At 37.0% G+C, this 13,352-nt stretch overlaps 1 protein-coding gene across 1 annotated transcript in view; it reads left to right on the forward strand.

Annotated features, from left to right (window-relative positions):
* The first annotated feature begins 3,604 nt into the window (after positions 1-3,604).
* UFL1 (UFM1 specific ligase 1) overlaps positions 3,605-13,352 on the forward strand; it is a 38,100-nt gene continuing 28,352 nt past the window's right edge. Inside the window, exons 1-6 of the mRNA XM_047734316.1 lie at positions 3,605-3,781; positions 5,050-5,195; positions 6,374-6,402; positions 7,548-7,645; positions 8,235-8,349; positions 10,345-10,475. Of these exons, the coding sequence (XP_047590272.1) occupies positions 3,705-3,781; positions 5,050-5,195; positions 6,374-6,402; positions 7,548-7,645; positions 8,235-8,349; positions 10,345-10,475 (596 nt within the window). The 5' untranslated portion in view covers positions 3,605-3,704. The remainder of the gene's footprint in view (positions 3,782-5,049; positions 5,196-6,373; positions 6,403-7,547; positions 7,646-8,234; positions 8,350-10,344; positions 10,476-13,352) is intronic.

Raw genomic sequence — 13,352 nt, forward strand, 5'->3', positions numbered from 1 at the left:
ACATCACAACTCATTCTTGGTGTCCTACATCCTACTGGTGTGAACACACATATAGTAACACATGTCCATCATTATAATACCATACAGAGTATTTTCCCTGCCCTAAAAATCCTCAGTGCTCTGCCTGTTCATTCCTCCACCCTCCCCAACCCCTGGCAAGCACTGGTCTTTCTACTGTCTCCATAATTTTGCTTTTTCCGTAACGTCATACAGGTGGAATCATACAGTATGTAGCCTTTTCAGATTGGCTTCTTTCACTTAGTTGCCTGCATTTAAGGTTCCTCCACGTCTTTTCAGGACTTGATAGCTCATTTCATTTTTGTGCCAATATTACTTTGTCTGGATATATCACAGTTCATTTATCCATTCACCTACTGAAGGAAATCTTAGCTGCTTCCAAGTTTTGGCAATTATGAATAAAGATGCCTTCAATATCTGTGTGTAGGTTTTTGCATAGACATAAGTTTTCAACTCATTTGGGTAAATACTAGAGGTGTGCAATTGCTGGATTATATAGTAAGAGTATTTTTAGTTTTGTAAGAAAGCACCAAACTGTCTTTCAAAGTGGCTGTACCATTTTGCATTCCCACCTGCCACAAATGAGAGTTCCTACTGCTTCACGTCCTCATCAGCATTTGCATTGTCAGTATTCTGGATTTTGGTCAATCTGATAGCTGTGTGATGGTATCTTATTTGTTTGCATTTCTTTGATGACATGATGCAGAACATCTCTTTATATGTTGTTTTGCTATCTGTATACCTTTTTTTGGTGAGGTGTCTCTTAAGGTCTTTGGCCCATTTTTAAATTGGGTTCCTTGCTTTCTTACTGTTGAGTTTTAGGACTTCATACCTTTTGATAACAGTCTTTTATCAGATATATCTTTTGCAACTATTTCCTCCCAGTTATCTTATCTTCTATTCTCTTTACTTTGACTTTTGAAGAGCAGTTTTTAATTTTAATCAAGTCCAGCTTATCCATTCTTGCTTTCATGTGTTGTACCTCTGGTATTGTATCTAAACAGTCATTGATATACCCAAAGTCATCTAAATTTTCTCTAGTTATCTTCTAGGGGCTTTATCATTGCGTTTTACATTTAGATCTGTGATCCAAATTTAGTTTTTATGAAGGCTGTAACTTGTGCATCTAGATTCCTTTGTGTGTCTGTGGATGTCCAATTATTCTAGCAACATTTGTTGAAAAAAGTATATTTTCTCCATTGTATTGCCTTTTTTCCTTTGTCAAAGATCAGTTGACTATATTTATGTGGGTCTAGTTCTGGTCCCTCTATTTTGTTTCATTGATGTATTTTCCTGTTCTTTCACCAATACCACATTATCTTGATTAGGTTATCTTCATAGTAAGTCTTAAAGTCGGGTACTGCCAGTCCTCCAACTTTTTGCTCTCCTTCAACATTGTATTGGCTATTCTGATTATTATTTATATAAACTTTACAATAAGTCTGTTGATATCCACCAATTAATTTGGGGGGGATTTTGATTGGGATTGCATTGAATCATAGATCAGAGGAAAACTAACATTTTGACAATATGAGATTCCCCCCCCTTGGTTTTCCTATCCATGAACATGGAATACCTTCCCATTTATTTAGTTCTTCTTTGATTTCACTCATCAAAGTTTGTAGTTTTTCTCATATAGATCTTGTAGCTATTTTGCTAAATTTATGCCTAAGTATTTCATTTTGGTGGTGCTAATGTAGTCTACATTGTGTTTTCAATTTCAAATTCTACTTGTTCATTGTTGGTATCATTTTATTTAATTTTAATTAAAATTTAAATAGCTTCATCTTGCTAGTGGCTAGCATTTTAGTCTAGTCTCTAGAAAATATAATCATAAATTATTCCTTTTTTAGAAATTATTGCCTCCTAAGAATAAATGTAAATGAGGTTGCCTGAGTGAGTCAGTTGGTTAATTGTCTGCCTTCAGCTTAGATCATGAACCTGGAGTCCTGGGACTGAGCCCCATATCAGGCTCCCTGATCATCAGAGAGTCTACTTCTCCCTCTTCCTCTGCCCCTCCCCCCACTCCAGCTCTCTCTTGCTCACTCTCTCAGATAAATAAAATCTTTTTTTTTCAGATAAATAAAATCTTTTAAAAAAGAGAATAAATGTTATTATTAAACCAAAGTAAAATGCTGCACCAAAACATTTACACTGGTTTGTTTATTAAATATATATGAAATATATCAGGCACTATGTACCAGTTGTCATACTAATGCTATGGAACATTGAGGAGTTCAAACTATTTAGAAATGTAGTAAGTAAAAATGAAATGCAGTTTTGCTTGCTATTATAGATACCCGAATAAAGAATTGTGGAGACACTGCATACAAAATAACTGTACAAATTTAAAAAGGTTTCATTAAAGAATTTTATTTTAAAAAAGAATTTTATTTAATTTCATTAAAGAGATTTATTTTATTTAATCTGGAACATCATGGAAAAATAAGTTACAAAATAAATGGGAGTATGGTGCAGTGAGGAATAGAACAGGCATTCCAGAACGATATGGAGTCCTGAAAGGGTTTGGTGTGTCTAGGCCAGTACTTCACATGTGGTGTGATGCTGCCAAAAAGTAGAATCCAGGCTCATGGAGACTTATATGGTAAGGAAGAAGTTTGAATGCCAAGTGGTCACATGATACACTATATCTCCCTACTGCATTATAGTGTATACTGAGTATGTTTTTTAAAAATTTGCTTTATTAGTTTTACAGGTTGTTTATGGCAAAATCATGTCTGCCTTACCAACCAAGGTATTCCATGGTATCTGATAGAGAATCAGTAAGTCTTTGTTATATGAAAGAATGTTTCTGGTTGTTCTGAAGCTTGATACTCTTTGGAACCACACCACTCACTCTCTTCCAAGTTACCTTCTTGACATCTGCTGTTCCACCTTTTGGTTGGCAATCACATGGCCAGATGGTGTGGCTATTTGGCGGCAGTACTTAGTAACAGGTTTCGTGACTGTGTTCTCTGCATTTTAAATAAAGATGGGAACTCTACTGGACAAGTACCTTTGTGGCATTGGATATGAGTCACCCCGAATAAGATACTGAGATTGGAAAAAAACTGTAACAATCCCCCTTCACCAACTCTATAGGGCATGCAGTTAAAAGGAATGACAATTTTTTTCTTTTAAAGTGAAGACTTTGGTATAAAAGTAAAAGGAGACAAGAAATTTACTCCAGATTAAATAACTTTTACTGGTATCTATGCAGGGGAAAGCAAAATAAACATGTCCTTTGCCTTCTCATTTCATCCATAACTGTATATACGTATCATCGTATGTTTCTATTTCTTCATTGCTTGATGGAGCCAACCTTCCCCAGAGAAGAAATAGGAAAAAGTAACATTCTAAATCCAGAATGAGATTAAAGCAATTCCCAGCCTTTATGGTACCCGAATTAGTCACCTTTGTGCAAAAAAAAAAAAAAAATTGCGTACCTACCTTCAGTAAAAAGCTAAAACCTGTAGCTACACAACACGGAGAACGCCCCGCCCGTGCGAGGTGGGCGGGGCTGCGGCTCTTCCGGCACGCCCCTGCCTGCGCGGACCGCGCGCGCTCGGTATCTGCGTCGGGGGAGGAGCCTCTTGTCCCTCCGCGCGGCCTATTCCGCTTCGGCTCCCGCTACCTTTAGGCTGACGTGTCGGCAGTTCTTCGGCGGCTCGGCGAGTGGGGCTGTGATGGCGGACGCCTGGGAAGAGATCAGGCGGTTGGCGGCTGACTTCCAGCGGGCGCAGTTCGCCGAGGCCACACAGAGGTGCCGACCCTCCCTCTCCGTTGCGGAGTCCACAATAGCCCCTGGCAGCCACGCCGAGATCTGAGGCCGGGGATCCCTGGCTCTGGACCCCGCACCTTCCCACCCTGTGTCACCATTTCTGCCTTCTCCTATCTCCCATAGCCTGGATTGCAGTTCCAAGTATACTCGGCGGTGAAGCCCGAAAGCTTCTACGCCCCGAACCCCCGAGCCATGCCCAAGCCAGGAGCTGGCGCGCCCCGCCCTCTCGATGGCCGAGGCTGGTGACTTCTAGCTGTTTTAAGAGTGTCCCTCTGAGCCTTATTTACCCGTCAAGTCCCTATGGCATCATGGCCTATTGTACATTACCTGACCTAGAATAAGCCGGAGAGGAGAGGCTAAGGCCAAAATACAGTACTTATCGAATGTTATGTTGACTCTTTTGAAACATTTTGCCTTTTTGTGCGTCAGAAGAGTTGTGCTAGGCCAGACCCATGGTCCCATCTGTCATTTTTAAGGACTCCTTGGACACTGGCATTTCTTGCAAACCCACTAACCTTGGGGGGATGTGTTCTGGGCACCCTAACTCTGCTTTTTATGTTACAGAACACATACACAGTGTTAACAGAATGCTATCTATCTGTGGCCTGTCTCTCACCTTTGATGTTTTTGTGCCTTCTGGGGCTTGAAGACCTTAAATCCTTTAATACGGTATTTTGTAGCACTGAGAGCAAACTAGGGCAGATACTTAAGTGCTTGGATAACAGTTGCCATCATGGTTTTCCTAGGCCATATCCTGCCTACGGACCAATAATAGTAGAGAAACAATCACACAGTTAATTTAAAAGAAAATTCTGGTTTGGTTTTTTTTATTGACCTTAAACTGTAAATTGAAGTTAAAAGAGCAGGATTTTTTCCTATCTAAATTATATGTCCTCACTTTTCTATTCAGATTTGAAGAGTAGAAGCAGGTCCAGAGGAGGGAGCAAACTTGAAATTCTGTGATAGAATGGTTTGTACCAATTAGGTACATGATTTAAGTTTATGTAAACCTGCTTGCTCCCAAGAATTGTTGTTGTTGTTTTTTTTTAACTTACTGAATCAGTATGGTTATTACTAATAAGAGATACAGATTTTGTAATATAGACCTAGTGACTATTCATCCAAACTTTTTTTTTTAAAAAGCCCGTTTTCGGGGCGCCTGGGTGGCTCAGTGGGTTGAAAAGCCCGTTTTCATGCATTGTTAAGCACAAATGTTTCGAGTGTATTTTAAAACTTCTTGTGTCTCTCAGGTTGTCAGAGCGGAACTGCATTGAGATTGTGAATAAATTGATTGCTCAAAAACAGCTAGAAGTAGTTCACACACTTGATGGGAAGGAATATATTACACCAGCTCAAATTAGTAAAGAAATGAGAGACGAGCTACATGTCCGAGGTGGTAAGTAATTCCTTATTTTTCTCCTCTGGTTATTTGGAAGGGAAAAAACAACTTAAAACATAGATAATAAATTATTTGGAGGGTATAGGACCACCCAATTATATTATTATTATTATAATATTATTTTTAGGAGTTATATTTCCTATAGGTGCATTAATCAACTGTTTCTATTCACAGTTCATGAGTTTATTGCATGACTCAAGGGAGGTTACTTAGCTATCTATTATCAGGTGGTAATTATGAAAGGAGAACAGAGATTTTAAAGGATTATAGATTGTTGAAACATGGGACTACCACACTCTTTAAAAACTTACCTTTATGTATTTGTAAATTAGCAAGCAGTATGGTGTAGTATGGTGCTATACCTATTGTAGGAAACACTATTACAAGCATATGAAGTTTTTGTCTTTTTAAAATCTGAACAAACTACTGAGCTAATTTGAATACTATTTGATTAAAATGGAAGCAACTATGAAAACAACTCTTCAGTAGATGTTATCAGATATACCCTTGGTGCTGATTCATCTTCCAGCATAATACTAATAAAATATTAGCTATAATTTGGAATACTTAACAGATTTTCTTTTGCCAATAGGTGGAAATGTACTCATTCCAAAAATTTTTTAAAAGTTCCTCTGGGGCGCCTGGGTGGCTCAGTGGGTTAGGCCGCTGCCTTCGGCTCAGGTCGTGGTCTCAGGGTCCTGGGATCGAGTCCCGCATCGGGCTCTCTGCAAAGCTGGGAGCCTGCTTCCCTCTCTCTCTCTCTCTCTCTCTCTCTGCCTGCCTACTTGTGATCTCTCTCTGTCAAATAAATAAAAATCTTTAAAAAAAAAAAAAGTTCCTCTGAATTTAGTTGTATCCCTTTGGTCATGAGATAAATTGTGATAGGAGGTAAATCTTAAGTCTGTAGGTCTGGCTAACTTGTGTATCAGTTGATGTTTGTTACTGGCCTGATGTGACAGATAAAACTTCAAAAATAAATTATTGCCTGTGCCTTCAGCCATAAATAATTATTCAGCTAATGGTTTATATTTGAAAACATTAATTATTGTGGCTTTATGTCCTTTGTAGAAGGAGGACTTCGACTGCCCATAATGTAAATCTGTCGACATTTACAGTTTTTGGCTTGCATGTACTTACATGTAAATATGACATTAATAGATGTCTTTTCTTTAAAGGTCGAGTGAACATTGTTGATCTGCAACAGGTAAATTTTAAATTTATAAAATTTTTTCCTCTCTCAAGTTTTTGATAGTGTGACTTAAATATTCATTAATACTGGTATCGTATTTGTATAATGTTTGTGAAGAAATAGTTTTAGAGTCCTCAGTAATAAATTTAATCAATTTAATAAGCTCTAATATATTAAATGATTTAATAAATTCTTCTTTCTGGGACGCCTGGGTGGCTCAGTGGGTTAAAGCCTCTGCTTTCGGCTCAGGTCATGATCCTAGGGTCCTGGGATCGAGCCCCACATCAGGCTCTCTGCTCTGCTGAGAGCCTGCTTCCTCCTCTCTCTCCCTGCCTGCCTCTCTTGTCTACTTGTGATCTCTGTCGGTCAAATAAATAAATAAAGTCCTTAGAAAAATAAATAAATAAAAAATAAATTCTTCTTTCTCAGTCACTTGCTTATTCTTTACCAGATAAACTCATAGTTGTCATTTTATGTAGTCACAAAGTTAATGCAATTTGGAGAGGAAAATAATTTTCATGTTCACATGCTTTTAGTATATGAAAGGAGTAGAAAAATATTTTTAAAAGTAGAAGATATTTCTAGAAAATATAAGTGTGCATGTCATTAGCAAGGTACACTATATACAAGAGGCTGGAAAATCTTGTGTAAGTGGTGCCTGTTGTATGAAAATATAGCTTCTTTTTTTTTTTTTTTTAAGATTTTATTTATTTATTTGACAGAGAGAGATCACAAGCAGGCAGAGAGGCAGGTAGAGAGAGGGGAGGAAGCAGGCTCCCTGCTGAGCAGAGAGCCCGATGTGGGGCTCGATCCCAGGACCCTGAGATCATGACCTGAGCTGAAGGCAGTGGCTTAACCCACTGAGCCACCCAGGCACCCATGAAAATATAGCTTCTTAATGCAAACTTTACTAGCAAGTAAAAATGTGTTGTTCAGAAATGAAAGTTAGTAAGCAATAAGCTTCTAATTTTTTATTTGAATGAGACTTTTTCACAATATTTCAAATTAATTTGAAATTCATCTAAGAGAAAGTTTTTAAGAAGATAGTTCTAATAGTAACTGTATTTATAGTTCTAATATGTAATATTATAGTTCTAATATGTAACAAACTCAAGAAACAATATGAACTTATCACTAATAGAATTTTATTTATTTTCCAGGTAATTAATGTGGATCTGACTCATATTGAAAGTAGAATTGGTGACATTGTAAAATCAGAAAAACATGTTCAGTTAGTGTTGGGACAACTGATAGATGAGTAAGTACAGTATTTAAGAGCACTTTTTTGTATTTCTTTATTTTTTTTCATGTTTACAGTTAGAACAGTTTAGTGTTTAAATTTAAAAATTATTTAGTGTTTAAATTTAGAACAGTTGTGACCAGTTTGGCATTTTGTTTAGAACTCTCATAGTGCTGATTTTCATTATTAGGGTCATTGTACTTAATAAATGCTTGATTGTATGGAGTACTTGGAAATAATAAAAAGTTGGATTTTTTTTCCTGTTATCTTAAAGCAGCACAAAACATAACTTTTATGATCTTTCCTATACGATCTTAATCCTGAAAGCAAAACATTCTTCCAAAAATATTAATGAAAAATGACTGAAGGAATTTACATTGTATTTACATTGTTTAAAAAAAAAATGCCAGCACTTATCATTTGATTGACCTTACATATTTACATGGATAAGAAAAAAATAATCTTGAGAATATGAGTCACGAATCAAGTTTACCTAAACATACCCTATTCACTATTTTGTTGGCATATTTTATTGCACAGAAATTAGACATAAAAGAGGAAAATCATTACTTTTTGTTTTGTTTTGTTTTGTTTTTTTAACTATTAGGAACTATTTGGATCGGTTAGCAGAAGAGGTAAATGATAAATTACAAGAAAGTGGTCAGGTCACCATATCAGAGCTGTGTAAAACCTATGATCTTCCTGGAAACTTTCTGACACAGGTATTTTTTCTTAATAATATAATATCTTTTCAGATAAATAAAGAATTTTAATTGGAAGAAAAAAACGAGATTTTTGTATCATTACTTGATTTTTTGCAAGTATTTGACTGTTGCTGTTGTAGCAGTTTATTTGGGGGATATTTCTGAACATTTATGGCTCTGATGAGATCATTTAGAAATGATTATTTCTTTGTTCTTAAAGCGTTTGGTATTTTAGAATTACAGACATTTATTTTGTACAATGGAAAGTGCATGGGCTTTGGAGTTAAACAGACTTTGATTTGAATTCGTTTATGCCACTGTTTAGTTATTTAGTGTTTATTATTTCAACTCTTTGGTGCTTCAATTTACATATCTTTGAAATGAGAATAATTAGCTTTTTCATAGACTTAGTAAGGTTATACACATGGTGTATCTAGTGAGATGTCTGGAACAATGGAGGTACTCAATAAATGATGATTTTGTTTTGTATTTACTGGAATAAATAAGAGAAAAGCCAAATCTCTTCTTAGGTATATATCACTTCAAGAAAATTCACCTTACAAAATTATACAAACCATAATTGCATGAGACTAATTTATAATACAAACAGATTTACTCACCCATTTTTTGAAAGAATGATTTCCTATTATGGCATCTAAAATACCACTTGAATACAGACCTATTTTATATAGCATTTCAAGAGCCTAAGTTTTATTTTAAGTGAGCAAATATATTTTAATAACAGAATGTCAAAAATTTATTTTTAAAACACGTTTTAGGAGTATCAGAACAGACCCAAATGATTTCTTAGGAAACTGCACTGTTGACACATTCTGGAAATGTGTATGTGTTCTTAATATTTTTCAGTTCTAGTTTTTCTATCACAGGCAGTATTCTAAAAGCTCATTAAGAAATTGTTGAAATGCATTTTTCTATATCAGAAAAGTAAAAGCTACTCTCCTGAGTAGTGCTAACTCATCTTGGGATGTGAAATATGTCCAGACTTATTTCAGATGTACCTGACCCCAGCCCTAGTCCTAGAAATATTCTCGGGATTACCAGGGAATCATGTTATCTGCTAGTATAGATCTCTGGGCACAGATAAACTTGTTAATATTTGCATCAGAGAAGAGAACTTTTTAGGTCTTAATGTTTGCATAGGTTTCAGAATCTTGGAATTAAATTTATTTTACTCAGTGTTCAAAGCTCCAGATAGGGTCTTCTTGAAGACCCATGTATATATGTTGGCTGCCTTTATGTTTCAGGCTGCCTATATCTAGAAAATTGTTTAAGCAGTCACTTTTATTTTACATTAGAAATAGCCCTTCTTGGGACACCTGGGTGGCCCAGTGGGTTAAGCCGCTGCCTTCAGCTCAGGTCATGATCCCAGGGTCCTGGGATAGAGTTCTGCAATGGGATCCTTGCTTGGCAGGGAGCCTGCTTCTCCCTCTCTGCCTCTGCCTGCTTGTACGCTCGCATGCTCGCTCTCTGTTCTCCGATAAATAAATTTTTAAAAAATCTTTAAAAAAGGGGCGCCTGGGTGGCTCAGTGGGTTAAGCCTCTGCTTTCAGCTCAGGTCATGATCTCAGGGTCCTGGGGTGGAGCCCCACATCAGGCTCTCTGCTCAGCAGGGAGCCTGCTTCCCCCTCTCTGCCTGCCTCTCTGCCTACTTGTGCTCTCTATCAAATGAATAAATAAAAATCTTTAAAAAATAAAATAAAAAAATAAAAAATATCTTAAAAAAAAATAGCCCTTCTTAGCAAGTAGCAAAGCCTTTTAAGATACTAGCTATTTGACTCACTGAATTCTCGATTTTGCCCTGACATAAAGTTTCCTAGATCCTAAATCTTCATTTTAGCTTATAGAGCCTCTGAATTTGTGTTTGTTGAAATTTTCAATCGTATGGGTAATACAACATCAACTAGCCGCATGACTTTATTATAAAGACTATACAATTATATATGTATAATTTTGTTCTTTCAAATTAATAAAAATTTGCATCTTTACCCCCAGGCACTAACTCAGCGACTAGGTAGAATTATTAATGGACACATTGATCTTGATAACAGAGGAGTAATATTTACTGAAGCTTTCGTAGCTCGACATAAAGCACGCATCCGTGGACTTTTCAGTGCCATTACCCGGTAAGCCTATTTCATTTTTTTTAAGCCTGTTTTAAAATAGGTATATTTTTACATATCTTTGACCACGGTTTGCTTTTTTTTTTTCCCCTATGAGCTTTTTCTGTTTTCTTTCTTTTTTTTTGCTTTTTAATTAAAATCTCATTCAGGACCCTAATTTTTTAGACATACAGAAGGATTGGTTCCTTCTGTGAAACGGGAGTGGGAATTCCAGAGCCCTAGAATGTAGCCAGACTCTATCCAACCCACATCTCCTTCCACTCCCCATGTTAATCAACCTCATAACCCCAGATGTGGGTCTACAGAACAACTAGAGGGGTATATGAAGTCATCCTGGGATCATGGAAGGAGCATGCTGTTTAAAGTCAGAAGTCCTCAGGCCCTAGCTCTATCATATAGTAACCATGTGAGCTGCAGCAGATAAGTCAGTTACCTAACTCCTTTGAACCTCAGAGGGGACTAGATGATTTCAGACTAAATGCCATCCTACAGTTCTAATGAATAACAATGTTCATTTCAAAATCACTTGAACTTTTCTAAAATAAGAATTTCTGAAAATGGGGGTGCCTGGGCAGCTTAGTTGGTTAAGCGTCTGCCTTCAGCTCAGATCATGATCCCCAAATCCCAGCATCAAGCCCCACTTTGGGTACCCTGCTCAGCAGGGGTCTGCTTCTCCCTCTGCCCTTTACCCCACTCATGCCCTCTCTCTCGCTCTTGCTCTCTCTCAAATAAATAAAATCTTCAAAAAAAAAAAAAAAAGGAATTTCTGAAATATGTGGACCCTGAGTGACTCTCCAATATGGAGGACATTCTCAATTATGTCCGCTCTCTTGTGTCATTAACTATCTCAGTGGCTTTTGGTCCAAATTTCTCCCATTTTAAAACAATCAAACCTCTCTCAACCCCATATTCCACTCTGTCTGCCACCTTGTTTGTCCCTTTCCTTAAAAGTAAACCATCTCAAGAGTTGATGTCTTCTTACCTCGCCCATCTGGCTTTTACCAGGTTACAAAGTAATGACGTCAATATCATGAACTTTAATGGATACTTTCTGACATTGTTTTCCTTGACTTAGCAGCATTTGACTTCAGTTAAGTCTTCTTAAAATGGTCCTCTCCTGTTTGTTTTTGTTTTTGTTTTTAACATAACATTTTACTGCTTTCTTCTTACCTCCTTTGGTTGTACCTTATAAGTCACCTTTTCTGGGTATTTCTCCTTTCCTAGCCTTTAAAGTTTTGTTTCAGGCCATCTTTTATTCTTAGTGTGGCACTGTCTTCCTAGGTGACTTTACCTTGCTTTTAAATTTCAGACTCATATTACCCACACAGATCTCTACTGACATGTTTTATAAGTCCCTCTAATTCAGCATATTTAAACATATTTAAAATAACTCATTATCCCTGAGCCCCACCCTACCTCACCTGAATTTATTCTTCCACTTGTGTTTCCATTTTAGTAGTAAATGTTATTAATCCAGTTGGTTTTGCCACAGTCCTGGGAGTCATCCTTTACACCATTCTTTGTTTCACTTCCCCCTTTTCCAGAACAGAAAGGCTTTTGAATTCTGTGTTCTAAAGATTTATGTAATCTTTACTTATGTGACATGACCATTCCTCCTACTTCAGTCCATATTTTAGCTGGACTATTGTAGTAGCTTTCTAACCAGTCTCACTTCCTCTACTCTTACTACCTTCTGGGACATTGTTCTTTTGTCCTTCAGCAAATCAAAAGCATTTATTGAGCACCCAATATATGCAAGGCACTGATACAAAAGACTAGGTTAGAGAAGAAAGTTTGCAAGTTAGTGCAACCATTTTCTTTTTTCCTTTTTTTTTTTTTTTAAATCATCTCACAATTACAGGAAAATTGCAAGAGAACCTTTTTTTTTCTGTCCATTTGAGAGGAAGTTCCTTCCTAACATAGTATCCCATCACCACAGATACATTAGTCTGTGTCCTACAGACAGGGGCATTGTCCTATATAACCACATAACTATAATACAAACATCAGAATATTGACATTGATATATTCCTGCCATCTCTAGTTCTCAGAGCTCATTCACATTTTACCAGTTTTCCAATAATGTCCTCTACTGTAAAAGGACCCAGTTCAGAATCATATATTGCATTTAATTGTCATGTCTCCTTAGGCACCTTCAGTCTGGAACACTTAAACATGGTCTTTTTTTTTACTTTCATAACCTTTACACTTTTGTTAATACCATAGGCCAGTTATTTTATAAAATGCTCAATTTTGCTTGTCTGCTATTTTTTTCATGCTGATGTTCAGGTTATGCATTTTTTTAATTTATTTATTTTTTATTCTTTATAAACATATAATATATTTTTTCCCCAGGAGTACAGGTCTGTGAATCGCCAGGTTTACACACTTCACAGCACTCACCATTGCACATACCCTCCCCAATATCCATAACCCCACCCCCCTCTCCCAACCCCCCCTCCCCGCATCAACCCTCAGTTTGTTTTGTGAGATTAAGAGTCACTTATGGTTTGTCTCCCTCCCAATTCCATCTTGTTTCATTTACTCTTCTCCTACCCCCTTAACCCCCCATGTTGCATCTCCTCTCCCTCATATCAGGGAGATCATATGATAGTTGTCTTTCTCCGATTGACTTATTTCGCTAAGCATGATACCCTCCAGTTCCATCCACGTCGTCGCAAATGGCAAGATTTCATTTCTTTTGATGGCTGCATAGTATTCCATTGTGTATATATACCACATCTTCTTTATCCATTCGTCTGTAGATGGACATCTAGGTTCTTTCCATAGTTTGGCTATTGTAGACATTGCTGCTATAAACATTCAGGTGCACGTGCCCCTTTGGATCACTACGTTTGTATCTTTAGGGTAAATACCCAG

The sequence above is a fragment of the Lutra lutra genome, chromosome 6, assembly GCF_902655055.1.
Source record: "Lutra lutra chromosome 6, mLutLut1.2, whole genome shotgun sequence".
In the NCBI taxonomy this organism is placed as follows: Eukaryota; Metazoa; Chordata; class Mammalia; order Carnivora; family Mustelidae; genus Lutra; species Lutra lutra.